The sequence below is a fragment of the Pleurodeles waltl genome, chromosome 9 (genome assembly GCF_031143425.1).
Source record: "Pleurodeles waltl isolate 20211129_DDA chromosome 9, aPleWal1.hap1.20221129, whole genome shotgun sequence".
Lineage (NCBI taxonomy): Eukaryota > Metazoa > Chordata > Amphibia > Caudata > Salamandridae > Pleurodeles > Pleurodeles waltl.
This window is the reverse complement of record NC_090448.1, coordinates 939126810-939149212: the sequence shown is the minus strand read 5'-3', so window position 1 is coordinate 939149212 and position 22403 is coordinate 939126810. Positions and strand designations below refer to the sequence as shown.

At 39.6% G+C, this 22403-nt stretch overlaps 1 protein-coding gene across 4 annotated transcripts in view; it reads right to left on the bottom strand.

Moving 5' to 3' along the window:
* The window catches only part of EVL (Enah/Vasp-like), a 403985-nt gene that overhangs the window by 3664 nt on the left and 377918 nt on the right, over positions 1-22403 (bottom strand). For 2 of the 4 annotated variants that reach the window (XM_069208318.1, XM_069208322.1), the window contains 5 exons: positions 18238-18298; positions 13579-13645; positions 13421-13483; positions 7282-7348; positions 2908-2965 (listed from right to left, as the gene is read on the bottom strand). In XM_069208318.1, coding sequence (XP_069064419.1) covers positions 2908-2965; positions 7282-7348; positions 13421-13483; positions 13579-13645; positions 18238-18298 — 316 coding nt within the window. The remainder of the gene's footprint in view (positions 1-2907; positions 2966-7281; positions 7349-13420; positions 13484-13578; positions 13646-18237; positions 18299-22403) is intronic. The other 2 variants (XM_069208320.1, XM_069208319.1) reach the window with 1 other exon arrangement.

The following is a 22403-nucleotide window of genomic DNA, read 5'->3' as shown; positions in this document are numbered from 1 at the left end:
GACTTTGCATGGCCTTGTAGATATGACCCTGCAGCCTGCACCACTGGTGCATCAAAAATGACGCACCAGTGGCACATGCAACTTGTAAATGCCCTTAGTACATTAGTGCTAAGTAGAGCCATTTGTAGGATATGGCAAGAAACATAAATTATCCGTAGGTTACTAAGCAACAGATTGATTTATGAAGCGAAGACACAGCAGGGAGATCACAGACATTAATATCACTCAGGTAGTCACTGAGTGGCCCAGTAAAATGGTGCAGTAATACCAATACCGAGATGTATTGTCCCGCCTTTTAAGGGGCATTTAAAGTTTCACGTTCAGAATAGGGAATAACCTGTGGAAATTGGTGTTAGTGATTTTCGAGTGAAATTCCCCAATTCCTGTCCTTTTTCCAGGAACAAATTCCGCTGCTCCTACTTCCAACCAAGTCACAATTAAGAGGCTACTCACAGGGAAGGAATACAAGTTTCAACCTCGGCCACCACAATGTGCATTGTGGTGTCATTTTGCCAAAATCATTAGTAGCTTTAAAGAGATCATATATCCTTTGACCCACTAATGAAAGTACAAGAAGGGGCTTTACATAAGCTTTGACTGTTTCTTCCCTTAACAGACCATTGTGCTGATTTGCAGCATTTAAATGTCAACTCTTTTTTTTTTTTTTTGAAATACAGTACTTTGGTAAATTCCAGGGGTTTCTGTAAAATTGCAAGCAGCCACATAAAGATAACAATTCTTACTCTACCCACCCATTAATGGCAGTGCTGAGGTGTCCCTTCCTGCACAAAAACAATCTCCCCCTCAAAGCAGCCATCCTTGCACCATGGTGCAAGGGTGGCTGTGTTGGCCCTGGATACAAATTTAGCACCAGCCAGGAGACAACACAGAGGTGCGTAGTATTCAATTAAATATGGCGCATCCCTATGTTGTAAAAAAGACGGAGAGCGGCGCTGCCAATTTTTGCGCAGCATAGCGCTCTGTCATTTTCTGTAAAATATGCGCCTGAGTGTATAGACTTGCATTTCCCATCAGATGACAATGTAATACAAATTAATGACCGGCTAAAAGGACGACTTAGGAAGCCAAAACCAAAAGAGACTGGAACAGAGAGAAAAAGTTTAAAAATGTAAGTACAATTGAGAAACATTACACATTTGTGCAAATCAGGGAAAATATTTCAAATGAGTTTACAAACCTGCTGCTCAGCAGTCAGGTAGCGAGCGAGCAACGTCCTAGTCAAAACCATTGTAAAACTACAAGATTTCACTCATGTATGAAAGAAAACCGTAATTTTAGTGACAGCGTTTTGGTAAGTAAAATAATTAAAGCAGATTAAAATATTTAGCTCTAAGGTTTCACCAGACTACATCTAGTTCACCAAAAGGTGATGTATTATACCCATCAAGTGACAGATTAATTTGGGGCTTCTGTGGTAAATGGCAGAAAAGCAAAGCTCCTGCATTCCACAATGGCACTAACGGTATAGCGGTAATAGGCTTTTGTCACAGAAGTAATATTGTATAAATTACATTTTTCCACCATGACCAAAGCACTGACTGCAGTAGAGATGTGTCCTGTTTTTGATCAATCTACCAAATGTAAGTTAGCCATCTATTTCTGAGCAATCCGGATCCTTTACAAAAATGTAAGGGTCCCGTTAAAAGAAAGGGGTAAGAGAGTCACCAACATCTGTGGAAAGAAGCTTCCAGTAACAAGTTCAAAACACCCACTGCACAAAGGTTAGTAGGTTCTGGATGGAAGGACGGGGCGTTCCAGTACCATGGCGGCACTTCACATCAACATCAGTGGAGTGAACGTGCATGAGGCTTTCACATCTTGGAATAATATGAATTGGCCTTGTCAATAAGTGAATTTGTGAACTTCAAATCTGTATACTTAGCTGCAAGCATGAACTCTTTGAGCCTTACTCCTGGGCACAAAGATATTCCTGTAGTGGCCCATGCAGGGATAACACATTCTCTTACCCTCGCAGACTTACAAGTTATATTGCAAAGTTGAAAGATTTCCCCCAAAAGGTGCACACCAAACCTAGGGAAAACTATCATCTGTAAACCATTTCAACACCTAAACTGTCAATAAAGGTTATTTGACTCCCTAATCCTCCACAGAGGATTGCGTTTGCGTTAAACTACAAACGCAGACAACAGTCTGTCCAATAATCTAAAGTACCATGAGCCCAAGGTAAATGCATTTATTTTTTGACATTTTGTAAAATGTGAAATTATAGTAACGGTATGCTGGCGATGGAGGAGAGGAAGCTGCATGACATGAGAGGAATTATTGACTTCAACAAGCAAGTTCTAAGATGTTTCCTAAATGTGAGATGATCGGTAATGGTGCTAAGAGTTACAGGATTCAAGGGTTCTAGTTTGGATTATTGTATGGAACATTGTGATACCTTACTATCGTAGGCAAAATATGGAGGACCAACATATCTAAAGAAAAGTGCAGATAAGGAAGTATACATTTATTGATCTTAATGCCTTGAGTTACACGTACACATACACATATACAAATACACACTAAAGATACAAATGCTAGAGTTAGGTATATAAACTCTGTACATATTGACCTCTCAACTTTTTTCCTCAATATACTGACTACAATATTGGAGTATAACAGTATTCCCTACTCAATATTCAGGAGCTACACCAATTCCACTAACAATGAACGGTCACCTTTGTGGCTTCTATTGAAGTTGGGCATCTTGAGCATTTTATCTCAATAAAACCAGTGTGAAGCAGAGACGTTTTAAGGCAGGGATTCAAATGGATGCTTCCGAAACTTTATTATAGCTATATTGTAAAAGGTTAAGGTTGCAAATACATTATATGACGAGAACATTTGGGAGCAAAACGCAGAGAATGAACTCCAATCACTTACCATCAATAATTTCTTCTTTCACTTTGTGCAGTTCTCTTACAACTTCCTCCAGGATCTCCTTAGAAGTCGAAAAGGAAAGGTAAATATTAGCACCGTTGCATAACATTTCCATATTGAAGGAAATAACATTATTGATTTATTCTAAATGATTTCCAGGAGAACTGGCTAAGGCAGGAAGTCCTTTAATAATAGTGTTGGTTGCTTACCAGGAAATGATGACAATGTTGCTATTTGGAAAAAATATTTTTTTGAAGCAAATATCAATTATGTTTTTTAATTCCAAGAACCGATTTCTGAGTTTACTTCTTCAGCAAAGTAAGTGAAAGGATGTTCAACGCTTAATGGTGAAAACATCAGCAAAATGTTTAAAATATTTTTTTGCAGATTCTTTCTCCTGCTGCTGTTTAGGAGGAAAAATCACAAAGTTTTCTCCAGACTTATGAAATGTATGGAATAAATGCTGTAATTTCGAACGACCCAAGTTAACTACATTTGTTTTTTGTCATTTATTTGAGCACATACAAAACTGCAAAACATAGGCATCATAGTTGGTTTAACGTGCTTTAAAGAACATTGGACCTGTTGTACAGGAAGGCAGCACGTGAATAGTTGGTGCAAACTGGGCATCAGCATTTTGAGACCTGCGACTGAGCATTTTGTGAGCGACGTATATAAAAATAAATTGCGTTGCCAAATGATCAGTCTCAGAGGGTTACAGAATCAACTGCCTAATCAATATTAGTAAGGCAGTTTGTTATTTGCGACCCTGGCACTTGGCTACCAACATGGCTGGTAGCCAGCAAAGGACAAGAGACCACCATCCCTGCGTTTACAATCCCAAAAGGAAAGTTTGTTTTGTAAGTGGCCTGTGTTCCTCAATGGAATAGATGCTGCTTTTTCCTCATAGATAAAATGTATCAGATGTACTAATCACTGCTCGCAAAATTCAGGTTGATTGAGAAAAATCTGATTTGGAGTGGGTTACAACTCAACTTATCTCATCAATATTTATGAGAGAGGTTGCAAATGGCATCTCTTTTTGATGCAGGCCTTTATAGGAGTGGTGGTTTGCTGAGATCAGCAGAACACCATGCCCGTGATTGCCTTTCATTAAAATACGGCCTGTTTTCCTTAACCCCTTTGGTGCCAGGCCTTTTCCCCCTCAGGTTCCAGGCCTTTTTTTGGCTATTTGGGACAGTTCGTGCTTAGGCCCTTATAACTTTTTGTCCACATAAGCTACCCACGCCAAATTTGCGTCCTTTTTTCCCAACATCCTAGGGATTCTAGAGGTACCCAGAGTTTGTGGGTTCCCCTGGAGGAGACCAAGAAATTAGCTGAAATACAGCGATTTTTTTAATTTTAAAAATGGGAAAAAGGGATGCAGAAGGCTTGTGGTTTTTTCCCTGAAAATGGCATCAATAAAGCGTTTGTGGTGCTAAAATCACCATCTTACCAACTTTCGGAAACAGGCAAACTTTAATCAGAAAATCAAATTTTTCAACACAATTTTGGCACTTTACTGGGACATACCCAATTTTTACTATTTTTGTGCTTTTAGCCTCCTTCCAATTAGTGACAGAAATGGGTGTGAAACCAATGCTGGATCCCGGAAAGGTAAACATTTCTGAAAAGTAGACAAATTCTGAATTCACCAAGGGCTCATTTATGTAGATCCTACAAGGTTTTCCTACAAAAAATACCAGCTGAAATAAAAAAATATTGAAACTGAGGTAAAAAAAAGCCATTCTTCTCCATGTTTTACTCTGTAACTTTTACCTGCAATGTCAAATTTTCAAAAGTAATATACTGTTACATCTGCAGGATGCTTGGGTTGCCGGAATATATGGGGCTTGTAGATTCTCAAGATCCCTAGGTTCCCAGAGCCAGTAAAGGAGCTGCACCTTGCAATGGGTTTTTCATGTATACCTGGTATACAGCAATTTATTTGGTGAAATATAAAGAGTGAGAAATAGGTATCAAAGAAACCTTTGTATTTCCAAAATGGGCACAAGATAAGGTGTTGAGAAGCATTGGAAATTACAGGGCATTTCTCAAATAGACGTCTTTTTTACACACTGTCTTACATTTGGAAGGAAAAAAATGTAGAGAAAGACAAGGGGCAATAACACTTGTTCTGCTATTCTATGTTTCCCCAAGTCTACCGATAAAAATGGTACCTCACTTGCGTGGGGAGGCCTAATGCCCGCAACAGGAAACACAACATGGACACATCATATTTTTACATTAAAAACTAATGTGTTTTTTGGAAAGGGCCTAGCTGTGGATTTTGATCTTACTCAGCCGGCACCTATGGAAACCTACAAAACCCATGCACTTTTGAAAACTAGACACCTAGGGGAATCCAAGATGGGGTGACTTGTGGGGCTCTCACCAGGTTCTGTTACCCAGAAACCTTTGCAAACCTCAAAATTTGACCAAATTACTCTTTTTCCTAACATTTCGGTGACAGAAAGTTCTGGAATCTGAGAGGAGCCACAAATTTCCTTCCACCCAGCGTTCCCCCAAGCCTCCCAATAAAAATGTTACCTCACTTGTGTGGGTAGGCCTAGTGCCTGTGACAGGAAATGCTCCAAAACACAACGTGGACACATCAAAATTATCAAATACAAAACTACCAGTTTTTTGGGGGTGGGCTACCTGCGTTTTTGGTCCTGGGCTCAGCAGCCATATAGGGAAACCTGCCAAACCCAAACATTTCTGAAAACTAGACATCCGAGGGAGTCCAGGGAGGTGTGACTTGTGTTAATCCCCCAATGTTTTCTTACCCAGAATACTCAGCAAACCTCAATTTGAACTAAAAAACAACATTTTTCCCACATTTCAGTGTGGGATCACCACACCGGCGCAAAATTCCTGACACCCAAAGTTCTCCCGGTAAAAATTATACCTCACTTGTGTAGGTGAGCCAAGTGCCAGGGAAGAGCAAAAAACATGTCGAAAATGAGGGGGGATGCAAGGGGGGTCCAAAAGGGTAGTTTGAAAAAAGACTTTTTAGGCTGACAACTGGGGCAGAATTTTTATCGGTATAGATGCGACAATGCTGGGTGGTAGGAATTTTGTGGATTCCTGCAGATTGCGGAAGGTCCCATCACAAATATGTGGGAAAAATGTGTGATTTCCAGCAAGGTTGGAGGTTTGCAGGACACTCTGGGTAAGAAAATGGTGCGGGTGCATGTGAAGCACACCAACCTGGGCTCACCTAGATGTTTAGTTTTCAGATGTGTTTAGGTCTTGTAGATTTTTCTACATGGCAGCGTCCCAAAGTCCAGAAAGTGCAGCCCTCACCAATCCTACTGGGACGTTTTTGAGAGTTAAACAAGCTCTCATGGCCCAAATGTAAAACCAAGAACCCAAAATAATCAAATGTCCTCTCGCTTGCATGGGATAATATGGTTTAGTGTGTGGGGAGAGAACTAAAAGACTCTTACCCCCTTCAGTTGGGGTGGGGGCATAACCATGCCCATACTGGTTGGTAGCCACCACCTCACTGTTTTTAAAATTCCCTGGCATATTCTAGGTTTTCTGCCCCATCTGATTATTTGTTGCCTCATTTTACGCTAGCACAGTCGTTTCTAACCAATAGTCCGAGGACCCCTGGGAGTCTGCAACAGATTAGAAAATTAAATGATATTAACAGCTTAACAAAGTGTATATAAATCAAGTGGCTAAATGTACAACTGAAAAATGTAAAATGTACTATAAATGTCAAGGAATTTGAATTTGGAGACTGAAAATGAAATTAGTATTTTCAGATTAATTCGTAGGACCAGTGCAAGTAAATCAGACAGGATATATTATAGAGGATGTGTGGCTTAAATTTAGAAAAGAATCCAACTTTCCTAATAAAATTAAATGTTTTTTAAATTAATATTCATTTATAAATTAAACGTGCTATCATTTCTTTATGTATTTGATCAATGCTTGTTTCTGTTTTTTTGTGGATTGTTTTGTGGTTCAAATAATCGACAATCTTTAGTCTGGGGTCCCTGGCTTTTAGGACCGACTTAGTCAGGGGTCCTGGATTCCAATACTGATTGAGTGGGGGTCCCCAGGTTTCAGTAATGATAAAGTGGGGGAACACAGAGCATATAGCTCTAGCATTGGATAAATACTGGACAAATTAAAAAATTTAAATACTCAGGAATGTAGAGACCATTTTACATGAACATTCTGAATTGTACGAAGATCCATGCACAACTAGTGATACATTTTATCACTCAATAGAGATGAGATGAAAGGTCTGAGGACTCAAAGGGTGTTTGAAAAGAAACTAAACAGCTATCGAATCACAACCTCTACAGAGTAAATTTGTCTTCACCAAGCAACAAACTGTGTGGTGGAAACACTTCTCACCTGTTTCATTCGATCAAAATCTAAGGCATCCGTAGATACGTCATTGCTGCTGTTAACTGGCTTCATCCTATAGGGTAAGGGACAAAATAAAAAGAGGGACAGAAACTCATAAGCCAAAACAGAGTTGTACATAGATGAATCTAAACCTATGCAACATGAAATGTGTGAGTACATTAAATGATGGTCAGACATTCAAACAATTCCCATTTTGGATTTCATTCTGCTCTGTGCAACAATGTTATTATAGTGTTCACATGTAAACAACACTGGTTGGTTGTATCACAGAACCAGAACACTAAAAAAAAAAAACACTTTTAAAGGTACACAATAAATCATGACTATAATTTTCTGTTAAATCTATTAATTATTCTGGAATGTCATTGTTTGTGTGTGGGGCTCAGCATGAACGTAGGATATAGCTGCTTCAGAGTGCACTGAATCCAAGATAGTGGTCAGATGGCCAATAAACGAGTTCTGTTGAGAACTCATTTATAGTAACATTGACTAGCAGTGTGGGACTTCAATCATTTATTTAACATAACTTATAATAAAAAAAGGTCAGTGAATGTGAATTTGAGTGTTGTTAAAAGTAGGGTGTGCTGGAAAATACAGAATAAACAGGTCCTCTGTTACCTAAGAGCTCTGGCCAGAAGTACACCTTACCATCTTTATAAGCCAGATGCAGTGTAAATGGCTAGACAGTCAAGTTAGCAACTGAGAAGTTTTTGAATAGTATCTTCACTTAGACAGAATGAGATACATAAAGCAACTTTCTTCTACATACAAACTGGGGGGCTCGTGGTTGTCTTGATGTTAAAGATGGCCTACCAGGAAACAGATCCTCATGCATGGTTAGAAATGGAAGGAACGTTTACAGAATATGGATGCTACTTAAAAAGAATGTTAAATGTTAGACATCATGGAGACTGTCTGACAAAGGAACCAGGGAAATATTTATGTCACTGAAAAGAAATTGGGAGCTTACAGAGTAGTTAGTGTGAAGGGGGGGATTCCAAACATTACTGATCCTTGTTAGTCCTGCAAACTTAGTGGTGTCAATTTGGAGGTGTTGTTTGTGGTGACACAGGGCCAAAGATAACAGGCCTGATTCACAAAGGTAGCACGCTTTTGTGTAACTTTACTACTTTTGGCATTCAAAAACTGCACTTTTGTAGTAAGACCAACACTACGCATGACCCACCACTTGTACTGCAAAACTCCCTCATAGAAAATAATGTAGGTAAAGACTTATTACTAAATTGTAAGTTACTACAAGTGTTAAGTTACTACAAAATTGCAGTTTGTGAATACTGAAAAATAGTAAACGTATTCAAAAGTCTAAGTTACTATAAAAGTGCAGTTTGTGAATAGCACTTTGTACTATGTTTTGTAGTACTGCTGTAGAACTACAACACTTACTTCAAAGTGCAGTTGGCGAATCAAGCCCTGGGTCTGCAATGGCTGAGGAGTCTTTGGAACATACCATTTGTGGAAGGCATTATCAACTCTGTTGAGCCTGTTTGCCACAAATTATTGGATTCCAGCAAGATAGATAGCCACAAGCCATGTTGTGGTTGACATTCAATTCCACACCTCAGAAGCCAGCTTGAATACTGGGTATGTTTGTATGGCCCTCGCTTGTTGGGAGGAATAGGGAAGTGATGTCATTTGTGTGCATGAAGAAAGACTAAACCGTTACCATGATGCTTGCTAGTGTAAAGTTGTTGATATTAATCTTTTTGTTAACAACCAACAAGAATAGTCAGTCTAAAGGCCTCTAGGAAAACTAACCACAGTCTGAGAAACAAATTACTATGGAAATCAGAGCTTCTGGAACAGCGGATAAGGTGGTTCTGTTTACTAACACAACAGGAAGCATTTGTTCTACTCACTGAATTAAATCCTACTTTGAATTCTGACCTTTAAAATCAGCTGTGGATAGAGAAACATGGAGGGTGACCAATATTGGTTTGGAGCAAATAAAGTGTTCATCACGGGTCAGTCACATTTTAGAAATGGAGATAAAAGTCAATGCCTTGCAGAACAGTTGGACTGATCCAACTTACATGTCCTATAAGATTCATGACACAATGCAAAGGTACATCTACCATTTGGGAAGTAAGAAAGTGTCATTCTTTAGTTAAGTTAAGCAAATTAGCTCACTTTCTTATTGGACACCAGCATTTGCTATAGAGCCAATCTTGAGTCCAAGCTATCAGAAGAAATTATCTTAATTGAAGCATTTCTTCCAGTCTACAATCTCCGTTGTGTAAAAGGAATCATCCTCAGAAGCACTGGAAGAAAGGATAGTCATTCACTCACCTCAGTGCTTCACTTCCAAGAAACAGGGTTGATTGGCCATACAGGAAACTGTCAAGGCAGGTAGGAAGAGATGGAGGGGAGGATGCCTGTGCTGTTGCAGCATTTCCCTACAAGAGTTGTCTGAGTTCTCACAAAACAATTTTCATGATATACCATTACTGAGAAACCACTTCCCCTAAACTATTATATGGAAATGTTCACAATGAATGGTATATGTATACCACTTGTACGGAATACGTTGTGTGTATTCATAGACAATAATTTCATTATAAAAATCATTTCTGAGAAACCTAAATGTTCTTATTAATTGTTGTGAAATTTGGTATGTTTTATCATTTTTTAAACATTCTTCCCTAACTGGGATTTGATATGGTTTATTCCACAGTTTCTAACACATATTCGGTTACAGGACTCTTTGTTTTCATTTCTAAGTACAATAAAATAATATTGTTTAATTTCCCTATTTTTTACTTTAATGTAATTATAACTTATTTGTTTTTCCTTGATGTTCTTTATTTTTAGTGTAAATGCCATAGCCGTAGGTTAAAGTGGGTTATGATTAGGTGATAAGGTTGGTTAAAAATATCATTTTCAACTAAAACAAAGTCTTCAAATTCAGCAGCTATAGTTAACTGAAGTGACTGACTTGCTCACTTGCCCAGTGATGCCATTAATGAAGTAATTTCAGATGTCATCAGTGATGTTATCAATGATACCAGAGAACATGTCATGATGTGAGGTCATAAGTAGGGCAAGTAGTGTGCACGTTATAGTTACTGCAATTAGCTATAACTGGTGAATTGAACTATAAAATGAGTTTAACCATTAGATTTTTCAGTAAGTTTCTAGAGTCTTTAATGTAAGTAAGATGTTATTACTAAACCTAATTATCCCAACACCTAAGGGCACAGAACTCCTGCCTTTGGCCATGTGCAGCAATAGGGTTGGGCACAGGGCCTGGCTTGTGACTGGGAGCCTACACGCTCCCCCCCCGGTCATCATCAAAGAATGCTGAGTGTCCTAGGTGGGGCCAGGGCACCCAGGAGGATGTGGCTGTGCCCTGGGGGATGGCGTCCCTGAGGCTGAAATCGCCACAGGCAGGGGGCTGCATGGGCCACCTCCCATTTTTAAGGAAGAATTAGCTCCGGGGAGGTGGTGGCCCCCCGCAGATTCAGCCCGCCCACCTAAGTATTTTTAACTTATTGCCCCGGGGAGGTGGTGGTCCCCCGGAGCCTGAGGGTGGTCCACGTGCCCCCCCCCAAGAATTTTTTAAAGGTAGCCCCAGGAAGGTGGCAGTCTTGAGGGCACAGGGGGTCCGTACGTCCCCCCAAATATTTAATATAGCCCCAGTGAGGTGGTGGTCCCGGGAAGGGGGGCCGTGTGGTCCCCAACATTTGTTTTTAAGGTAACCCTGGGGAGGTGGTGGTCCCCAGGTTCCAGGGGGGTCTGCACAGCCAACCAATGTTTTTAATAAATTTAGCCCTTGAAAGGTGGTGGTGCCTGGGGCCGGGAGGGTCTGTGTGGTCCACCAACATCTTTTCTAAGGTAGCCCTGAAGAGGTGGTGGGTGCTGTAACCCAGGAGGGGGGTCCACACAGCCCCCCCATATATTTATTAAATGTAGCCCCAGGGAGGTGGTTCTTCCCAGGGCCTGGGGGGGGTCCACCGGGCCACTCCCCGTAAAAAAAATTGATCTATCCCCAAGAAAGTGGTGGTCCCCCTCTCTCGTGCGGGATTAGGCATGGCTCCTGCATGTAGGGAGCTACTAACAATGCTGCTCCCTATGGGCAGGAGCAATCTTTTTATCTAAGAGATGAAAACTCCACTCCCAGCAAGCAGGAACAGTTTTAACGCTCCCGACTGCTGGGAGTGGAGTTATGTTTGCTTTTGCTTGGCAGGAGCTGCCTAAGCTCCCGCTGAGCAAAAGCAAATGGCTACCTCCCAAAGGTGGGCTCCTCAGGAGGTAGCAGGAGCCTTGGTCTGTGGCAGTCCCCTGGGCCATAATAGGCTTCAGGAGGGTTGCTGCACGCCCCCCCCTCCCCCTTTGTTATACACGGAATAGCCACAGGGAGGTGCTGGTGCCTGGGGCAGTATATGACATTAAGCCATCATACTGACATAGTAATATGATTACACCACTGCTCTATATTCAGAAGCCTGTAGAAAGGTAGGAACTGGGGTGTGGAGTGTTCCAGAGTTGGGGGTGGTGGAGATGTCAGGAACATGCTTTGAACCTCCTTTTCTTGTACTTTCAGTACCAGTATAAAGTGAGTGGGACTAGAAATAAGTACATATTTTTGGGAAAGCTACTACACGCACATTTACTCAGTACCCAAGATTTGTCTTTAGAGTCACTGCAATGCACATTCAGCCATCTTTAAAGCTACCCGTTCCCACACCCACCAAAGAGAATTGACTTTATTGTAAAAACATACTAACTACATATTAGTGGCTTGAACCAGAAAATGGAAACATATAAAGGTATCCCAACACAGGGTTCTTGGCTCGATATTCATTTTAGCATGTGGCCTTTTAAGCTCAGGATCTGATTACTGGTAATTGTAACTATGGGTTACTATTTTACAATGTCTTCTTCTGTTTGGAATTTACCATGTGGAATGTTTTTTGGAACTATGTTTATTGCAGACAATTAATTTTATATCTTGAGAACACGGGTCTAATTGCCAAGAACACACCTGTGTTTGGACCAGGTAACCCTAAAATGGTTGTTTGTTATTTAATCGAACTTAATAGTGACATACCGTAATAAGACATCCACTACATTGATTTACTGCTACACTGTGAGATATACATACTACTTTTAACTTCACCTACTCTTACCGTGGGAGGTATTTTGTTATGAATAGTAATTATATACTAAACTTACAACATGGTGGTAGGCTGATGTAGTTCAAGTGATATTATTGCCATGAGATATAAACCCTACATCCATAGAAAATGCATGACAGACCAGTTGGAGAAGTGGTATCAAGTCCTCCTCTAAATGATGCCAGTGTTTTGTTGCCTTCAGTGTTTTTGTATTGGAATTCATACCAAGAACAGACAATTTTATGTGTTGACCATTTCTACTGATGTAAGTTGCGCGAGACAAAAACAGCGTACACAAAACCTCAGGTTGTGAGGCTAAAAAGTAAGGAATCATAAGCCAAGAATTCACACCTAGCTGTGGTGAGGCCACAAGGACAATATTTATGTGCTCACTAGTGAAAATAGATTTCCTTCATTTAACTGCAACCGTACATGAGGCATGTATAGGTTTGTTCTTCTTATTTATAAGTCATACTCTTTTTAACTAGGCAATTTTAGGTCACATCAAATGATGTCTCTGCAACAGTAAGCATATTACAATATATTACATATGTGTTCTAATATTCACAACAGCAAGCAACTGGGCTTGAAGATAGTATAACACAGGCAAATTTAAGAGAGTAGCATGACAATGGGTTGAAATGTAGCATCAGTCTAAAAGCTAACATCTGTAACAAATAGTTACAATAAGCAGTCCTAAAAATATTTAAAATAAAATGTATTGGGAAACGTTTTTCAAAATTATTTCAGTGTCCAAAATAAGTCAATCCCTTCACCCTAATGTGTTAACAGTTTTGTGGTGGCTATGCTGGATAAATATATGCTATGTAGATTTTCTAGGTGCTGCAAGGAAATGGAGAATGACAAATCCAAAATAAAATGTGATCCACATGGACAATGCACAACAGTTGAAAATACTGGACAGTGAACAGCACATTTTTCAAGTAGACAAGGTGAGACAGTCAAAATGCTGGAGCACGCTTTGGTACCTAAAAGGTGGCTGAGATTGTATGGGACTCTTAGCTTCTGGACTCTTCACCACTGGTGGAGTTCTATGGCAATGGAATGAGACAGCAAATGAATTCATCACTCAGAGGTTATATTATTTGTTTGCATGTCTAGACAACACAGAAAGAATTTAGCTCACCTAGATAGCAATGACGGTACAGGTTTTTCAACAGAATTGCTTCTCTCCCATGGCTTCTTCCCAGCATCTGCAATACACCAGTCAGCATTTGTAGTAAATTTACTTTGTTAGTTTTTGTAATATAAAAGTGCTGGTCCCTAATGTCAAAGAATACGGGAACCTGTTGCGTCAAATACAAAGTATGAACTGTATGTGATGAAGACATACCTTCTAAATAATAAATTAAGGAAGGAAAATTTGAAAGTTTGACCACCTCAAACCCAACTTTGCATAATTTGAAATTAAGACCAGTTGAAGGCCAAATATTTATTTTTCATTATTTATTTTCTACCCTCAGCACTTCAAAGTTAAGTCAGAATCAAGTTCTCAAATTCATATAAACGGCTCATCTTAAGAGAAACTGGTTCAATGAGATCTAAAGGTGTTACCGTACCCTAATTTGAGACATAAGAGCCAGAATATTCCCAAATGAATGTCTATTATATTAATCTGCTTCAAAAACCTTTATGGTTAACAGCCAAATAAATTTCTATTTTTTATCAACAGAGTTCTAGCAGGTACTACTGAACTGTGCAGACTAAAGTACACGTTTGAAATTATCTTTGACTTCAAAGATTCCTTGGGGCCTGATGTACACGCCTGATGTACACAACCCTGGTGGCAAAATATTAATCGCAAATTGTGATCCGTATTTTTTTTTTTTACAAGTATTGGACTGACTTATGTACTAACAGGTGGTTCACAAACTTTCCATTTGGGTGGGTTAAAATCTGACCTACCTCATGAATATTAGTGAGGTAGGTCACAATTTGCAACCTACTCCAATTGGATGCCATCGCAGGTTGGCATAGTTGGGTCTGCTGGCTACGTCTGTGATCACATTTAAATATATAAATATTTTTTTACTAAGAAATGCAGCCTGTTTACATAAGGGAGACCAATGTGGAAGCAAAAACGTGTTTTTACTGCTTTAAAATGTTTATTTAAAAGTTGACAGTGGCCCCCTGAACCACTTCGTAACAAACTTTTTAAAATTGATAATAGGGATGGGATCCCCAGAGCACCCCTCCACTATTGCAAATGCCTAATCAACCCAACTTGGAAGCTGGTAAATCTTTAATATTTTGCAACCAAATGTCAGACGCAAAACATTAATGCATGTCCTAAAGAATTGCTATTTGGAAGGGATGCCCCAGCATGCCTTTTCCAAATAGCTATTCCTTATGAAATACCAAATCCATTATGGGAGTCAGTAATATTTTACAGAATCCTAAAATAGGGCTTGTACCTATTCAGAAAGTTGCAACAGTCTGAATCATTGTTTGCAGCCCAAAAATGTTTTGTACAGTTGGCACCTTTTTAAGACTGGCCACATATTAGGAAATCATCATTATGCTGGCTGTATTCGTAATTAACATTATAGGAGGATACTGGATTTAAATGCTATATGAACTCATTATCCTTTGCAGACACTCAACCTTTCCAGTGCATGTTTTCACGCCACGGGGCACACCTCATCAATTACCATATGGGTATGTTTTTTTAGTATTAACCATGCCAAAATCGCTACTAGATAGCAAAGAGGTTACACATTCTCCCTTAATTCACTGAATAACATGGAACAATATGTGGTTTCAGGTTTCTCCTCCAAAAGAACTAAACAATACAAATAGCTGAGGCGAAGACCTAGGTAAATAGCAACGAAAATGGTTACTATCCAGACTAGTGTGTCTTTGAGGGAAGTTATTCATTGACTGTGGTTATGTAATCAAACCCTGTATAGTTTGTGTACGTAAATGAATCCACCATTTGGTTTTAAAATGAATACTACACCAACTGAGATGATGTGAAACATAATCTGAACGTTAATATTTTGTCGTAGAAGGGTATCATTTAAACAGTTACTCATTAATTTAGAATTGTCCTCTGTTGCTCCATTTTCTCTTTATATTTTTCTTTGCTTCTCACCTGAAACAAATTGTATTTAGATCATACAAATGTAGATATGAAGGTTATATACGCACCTTTACAGCAGTAAAAGAAATATTGAAAATCATTTGTAATATGCTCTGCCCTGAGGGAGCGACAAAAAATATCACAAAATGCTTGTAGGAAAGGTGTTGTTAATGAGTTGTGTCAAGCTGATAATTTTGATAACCCAAAATAGGGAAATGTTTGAGAATATGATTCTGTCTTCACTTTGAAGAGTTGAGGGTACAAAATATATAATAAAATAGAAAGGAAACATTTGGACATCAACTGGTCTTTTTAGACCTAATTTATAAAGTTTATGCTTCTCCATCAGCAACAAGGATGATACTTACAGCCATCCTACAGAAAATCAAATCTCTAGAACAACAAAATCTAAATTCATTATTACGTCATATAAGATGGCTAAAAGCAAACTTTAAATGCTTTCCCGAACAAGTGCAAAGAGGTCATTTGAATATATTATGCAATGGGCACTTTTTTTGTATTTATTTTTGCAAATTGTTTGCTTTTCTACTAACAAATCCAGGTATACAGAACTCACCAACAGAAATATAAATATAATGCAAGTGAATTACACGCCATGGATTAGATTTCTTTTCACCTCTGTTGTACTGTGTCAGTTATGTAACATCAATATTCATTTCATTGAGTCCTTGTCTTCCTTGTCCCAGTTCTTATATAAGAGGGTACATCCATAGATAGTAAGGCCTCAACTCTTATAACAAAAGTTGATAAAAAAGGAAAATGCAAACGTATTCTTCAATAGCATAGCAATTGAATACCAAATAATACCTAGGAAGGATTACAAGACATAAACCCTGCAATATACATAGACTGGAATTTAAAGTATTAAATTGTGAGAAAGTTCAGAATTCCAGACCTTCTCAGACTCAAGGTAGAACCATCCACAATGTTGGGTTATACCCATGAACACATTAAATGGCAAGAAGAATTGGGGATGATAGATGTGAGGCCTGGTAGAGTAAGACTTTTGGTTTCCCAGATAATTAAAGCATATTACTATGGTTATGATATTACTATTGCTCCCAACCACAGGGAGGGAGTGGGAGGAATCCTAAAGCGATGTCAGAAGTCAATGCTCCCAACTTTGAGATGGGAGGGGGCAAAACATCTGAAAGTACATCATAAAGTACCCCAAACAAACAAAACTTAGAAAAGCTTTGAACTCCAGATCTGATCGAACACTGAAACATGGGGGAAAAGAAACAAATAATTATTGACCAAGACGTTGGTATCACAAGAAGCCAACTTGGGGAGTTGATTCAAAACCACCAACCCACAATTAGGAGTTCAGGGGATGTACATACACCACAATCTCAAAGCCATGCCTTCTTTAGGTCAAATCAAACTTGAAAGGTTTTTCAGTCTTGTTCCCCTAAATCACATTTAGTTGCCATGAGACACATTTTGCAAAAGCAATCATCTGGTATTTCATTTACCAGCCTGGAAAGGTCTATAACCTTGACTTCCTATAGAGTGGTTGAGCAATGACCTTGAGAGCCTTGAAGGACCACTGACATATTCAAAAGCACAGGCGGCAATCAAACACATCAACACCTGAAAGGGTTTGAGGTTAAAGTAAATATAAACACAATGAATGCCACTATAAGAAACCTACAAACAGAAACAGGGGCCTCTTCCCAGCATTTAGTAAACACCAAATTCACACTGATGTAGTCTGCAGCAGAACATCCCAATAAATTAAAAAACACTGATAAAAAGAAACGTACCATAGCCAGACAGGATAGTTAGGCCTCCACTTGGAGCAACACCAAGATAATTAACTTTCCAAAACACTGGCAAGCTTACTTGTGTCTTAAAGGTTGGGTAGATGTATTCAGGTCAGGAGGGGGTACACTAACACTCGTATTTTTAAAAGCTAAGTGGAGTGGCCTGTCATCCAGGATATGGTCTTGTCCTCAAATAAGTAAGAACGTTGATAAGGACGAAGAACAATATGGCAATGATACTCAAACACAGATTTAAAAATGTCATATCTAAGGAAAGAATTTCTAACCTTTTGGCAGAATTTGCAGTTGTGCAACTTACAGATAGAAGCAGGGGCGGCGGCTCCTCCATGAGGGCAGGGGAGCGTCCCCCCCCCCCCCCACTGCCAGCAGCAACCGCTGCAAATCCTTTCACAAGGAAAGGATAATAAACTATGTTTATTATTCTTTCCTTGTGAAAGAGGTGGGTCATTGGGGGTAATGAGCAGAAGGGAGTGCACTGTGCACTCCCCTCAGAGCGCATGTGTGTTTGACCAGCCATCTCGGCCCGGACAAACACACATGCACTGTAGGCTCTCTCCAGCCCAGCAACACAGTTGCTGGGCTGGAGAGAACCTGCACAGGCTCCCAGTGGCTGGGTGCTTCCAGCCAATCCTGACGTGGCTCTGAGCAGTGTTAGGACTGGCTGCAGGGCAGGCTGGGAGCCTGTGCCTTCCTGCAGCCAACAGAGGAGCGGGCGCGGCGCTGCTTTCAGGTGAGTTTATTTTTATTTTTTAAATTTTATAAATATTTCCCCCCTCAAATGCGCATGCGCCACCCCATCCCCTTTAACACTGCAAGCCGCGATTGGATAGAGGAACATATATTATTTGACAGTGAAGGTACAAAAAAATCACATCATAGTAAGCAGTCATAATACCTGTTGAATTCTGCGGAGTTGGACCTCGTGTAATAGGTGAAGGAGAGGGGATGGCATCCTCCTAAAAAAAATATATATAGCATTTATGTTCAGTGTGCGAATTTCCAAGGTTTTTTAAAGGAATAACGTATGCACATAAATAATACTTTCCCTGTCCTTCGGTGTGAGGGGGGGGGGTTCCTAAGTACATATACTGTAAATGAACTGTCAGTCAAATGCCGAATATCAAAAATTAAAAATAGTGTGAGTGTCTATAATGCAAATTAAGCCAAATATCATTAGTAAAGATGTGAAAGCAAAATTAAGAAAATCTGAATTCTTTGGGTATGCTATGTAGTGTGTATGAAGATGCGCCATTTGTAATATGGCTTTATTACCACTGTTGAGTGTGGGGCGGGGGCAAGATTCACGAGAGCTTAATGCTGACCTTCCCCTCTGCTACCAGTGGTAAAGAACAGCAACTGGGAAGATATTTACCAATACATTCGGACAGATAATAAAAACAGTAATCACCATAGAGAAATCAGAATAATTGTGATAGAGAAATCAGAATAATAATTGTGAAATACCTTATAAGTACTGACATAAAGCTCAATAATCCCCACAACCAACCTACGGCAAATTGTCCAACAATCTCAATTTTGCTACTTGAAGTCAATCGAAAACAGGCAAAACATGTGGATTTCTATCAGGCTTTAATTATGTGAAAGATGCGGACATTGTATAGCCAGCTCTTTGGCATTTTAGCGAAGCATGATTTTAATAATTAAGTCCGAATGAAGCACAAATGTAGAATTTGCTTTTTTCTAACACTACATTTACAGCCTAGGCCATAATTTGCGTATGTGGCTAATTATAAACTGGGAACACAAAGAGTGTACTAGCAGTACAAATAATGGAGCTTCTGTGATTAAATGAAAAGTTAGGTGTGCAACAGGATATCACTTTAATCGAAGCAGTGTGTAAACCGTTGGATGTTTTGCAAAATACTGGCTCCACACGTTAGAGGTGGGGAAAAAGGTTCTGACATCTTGAAAACGGATACTTTCTACATGGGATGAATATTGATTTTGAGCTACTTGCGGTTCGCTGATTTGTAACATCATAAAATGCTAACAGAAGAGAACTTAAAGTTAGCCTAACTAAATTGGCAAGATCTTCGTGTGCAACAGGACCTGGAATGTGTCAGTATGGTAAATCTAGTACAAAAAGCCCACCAGAAGTTTTGTTATGTGTTTAAAGTGTCTTATGTTTGAAATTAACCTGTAAGTGAAAAGTAGACCCCAACAGTGTGTGTCAGTAGTCACTCACACTGAATATCGATGCAATGTATTTGTTTCCATTTTATCTACATTTTCAGAAATATTTTGGTTGGTGAGGTTGACCATGGAGGAAACAATGAACTCCTGAACTAAATACGAAAAGCTGTAATGACACTGTAGTTACTTCATTAATTTCACCTACCTATTAACCTGCCGGTGGAAATAAGTCACCTATCGTGTTTACTGCTTGTATTAAAAAACTGATAGCACACCACCAGTTCCTAGAGTGGAGTAGTTTGCACTAATTCTGAGAATTCTCACTGTGTTAAGGATGGTGACTAATGTTTTTGATTTCTTTGGATGAGCGATTCAGCTCAAATAATGTACTTTTTATGAAAAATAAAACGTGTATTTATTTACATGGAATGCTCTACTTGTTTCTGTTATATGTAATAAATAGTGTGGTATTGCATAAAAGTGCCAGGAATGGAGAACACAGAGTGAGAAAATGCAGCTGAGGAAACATTATCAAAAGTAAAAATATATTCTACTGGTGCTGCAAAGTAAGTGCTTCAGACACTGAGAAATTAAATCGATATTATTAGTACCAATTGTTTTAAGACATTTTAGTTAGCATCAGTATTAGTAACAAGGCGCCACAAATGGGTATATGTCACACTATTCAACAACAAAAATAATTATGCGCAAAAATATTGTGAACTGAAACAAGACCATCAAAATATTGGTGAGCTAAGTATATATTTGTAAAGTTTGATTTATTATTCTCAACTCCACATCATTGTACCTTGACAAGGGATGTCCAATCATGATACATAGACAAGAAATTGTACAGTATATCAACTCAATGATTAGTCAAATGTTGCTAATTTGCTGCACATTGCATTGAAGTGACTTGGATGGTGTGCCGCTGCATATATCTTGACAGTGGTACACCATGGATGAATCTATACACTAAACGACGTGCAGAGTGGCTGTTTTTAGTGTGATACACCTTCGTTTTGACTTGGTTGCCTACGTGCATTTGGGACTGAATGTACGTATGTGTCCTTTTCAGGCACATCTGCCTTTGGCATTGTCAGTCTGAGCAGATAAAAAGGAAAGTCAGACCTGCTGCTATGTTTATTTAGTGCTTCATATCACAGTTTTTGCATCTAATGGCTGTAAAACGGATGTTGATATTAACCAATCCAACTAGTCAATTTAAGGAATTGCCCTTTCTGGACTCATATTGACCGGCAGGTTAAGCAGATGACACTGGTGTTTAGCTCTTAGATTTATCTGAGACATAGCCAGTACTCAAATAGTATATATTGTTTAAACATTGTTTTCCTCAGCATATCAATTTTTAACACTTCTTTTCTCAGCTCATCTTACAGACAGCGGGGATGGAGTCTTTAGTGAATATCTAACAGTTTCTCCGTGCACAGTAAACAGAATAGGTGCCAGCACTATCCTTGGGAAGCTTACCTGCCTTAAAGGGGACACAGGAGATTTTATATCCTGACAAAATAGAGTGCCTTATGGCCACTACTAGTCAACATCGAAGAGGATATATTATTAATTACACTCAGCTGGATCCTGGATCATGTGGGTCACAACTAGCTAACTAATTCGTTTAGTGTGATCATGACGTCCTTTACAGCACAAAAGCATGCAGAACATTATCTCTTAAACCTGAGCCAAGACTCTGCCTCAAGATGGTGATGGAAGAGGTCTAACTCTTTTGCTCCAGGATCACTTTGGTGTAACTGAGATGAGTGTGGTCCAGCCATCCATGGGTGCTCGGAGATCTGTTGTAGGGACAGCAATCCCCAGGCTGCAATACTGGAGTCCAATAGCCAGAAGCAGGGCTATGGGAGCCACTGCAGTGTGGTGGGCACACTTGGCTGACCTGGAAGCCATCTTGTCAGTTGGGCCTGTGTCAGGGAGTAGACTTGGGTAAATCTGCCAAGCAATGTATGGAACGCAGGTTGGAAGAGTGTGGTAGGGTCTGGTGGCATATTATTAGCTGTATAAGCAGGAGATGGGGTGGCTCAGACGCCCAGCCCACATAATACTGAAGGCACAGTGAGACGGAGGCACATGCCGAAGCACAGTCTACAGCGACAGAGGATTGTGGGGAGAAAGTCAGGGGAACAGCATACAATTACAATGTTCCCTAAGCAATAACCATTGGCTTTTGGTTTTTGATTAACAATAGCTCATGGGAGTGTCAGAGGTAATGCAGAAATACACGACACAGCCTGTGGAGGTACTGTACCAATACTAATGTGGCAGAGACGGGTTCAGGTCTTGAACAACAGGCGCCCCTCTCCTTTTGGACAGTGGGGGCGGCAGAATGTCCAGGAAACAGATTGGCATCTCACCCTGGGTTGGCACCTACATTAGGGTGCCTAGTTAGGAGTTCATATCATCCGAGCACCAAGACCTCAAGCAGTGCACCATTACCAACTTCTTGGCACTCACTGTCCTCCTGGAAAATACAATAACAGCGAAAGCAACTACCAGTTTGGCAGAAGACCTTAAAGTATACCAGGCGGAATTAAAAGCTAACAGTGATAAATCTATAATCAATACTATACAAAACTTGTGTGATGAACTCAGTAAGGACATATCAGTGGTTGAGGCAAACATAAGATCACTAGACCAGCAAATGGAATCTGCAGAAACACAACTGAGAACAGTGCCCGATACTGACCAGCTCACAACCACCACAATATGTCACATGGAGCAACAATTGAAATAGCTGTTTTCCAAATATGAGGACCTAGAAAACAGATTTCATAGAAGTAACATTTGCCCCAGAATTTTGTAAGAGGACATTGAGAGATCTTTTATACGCATTTAATGGGAATAAGCGAAGCATCATCTGTGACAACTGAA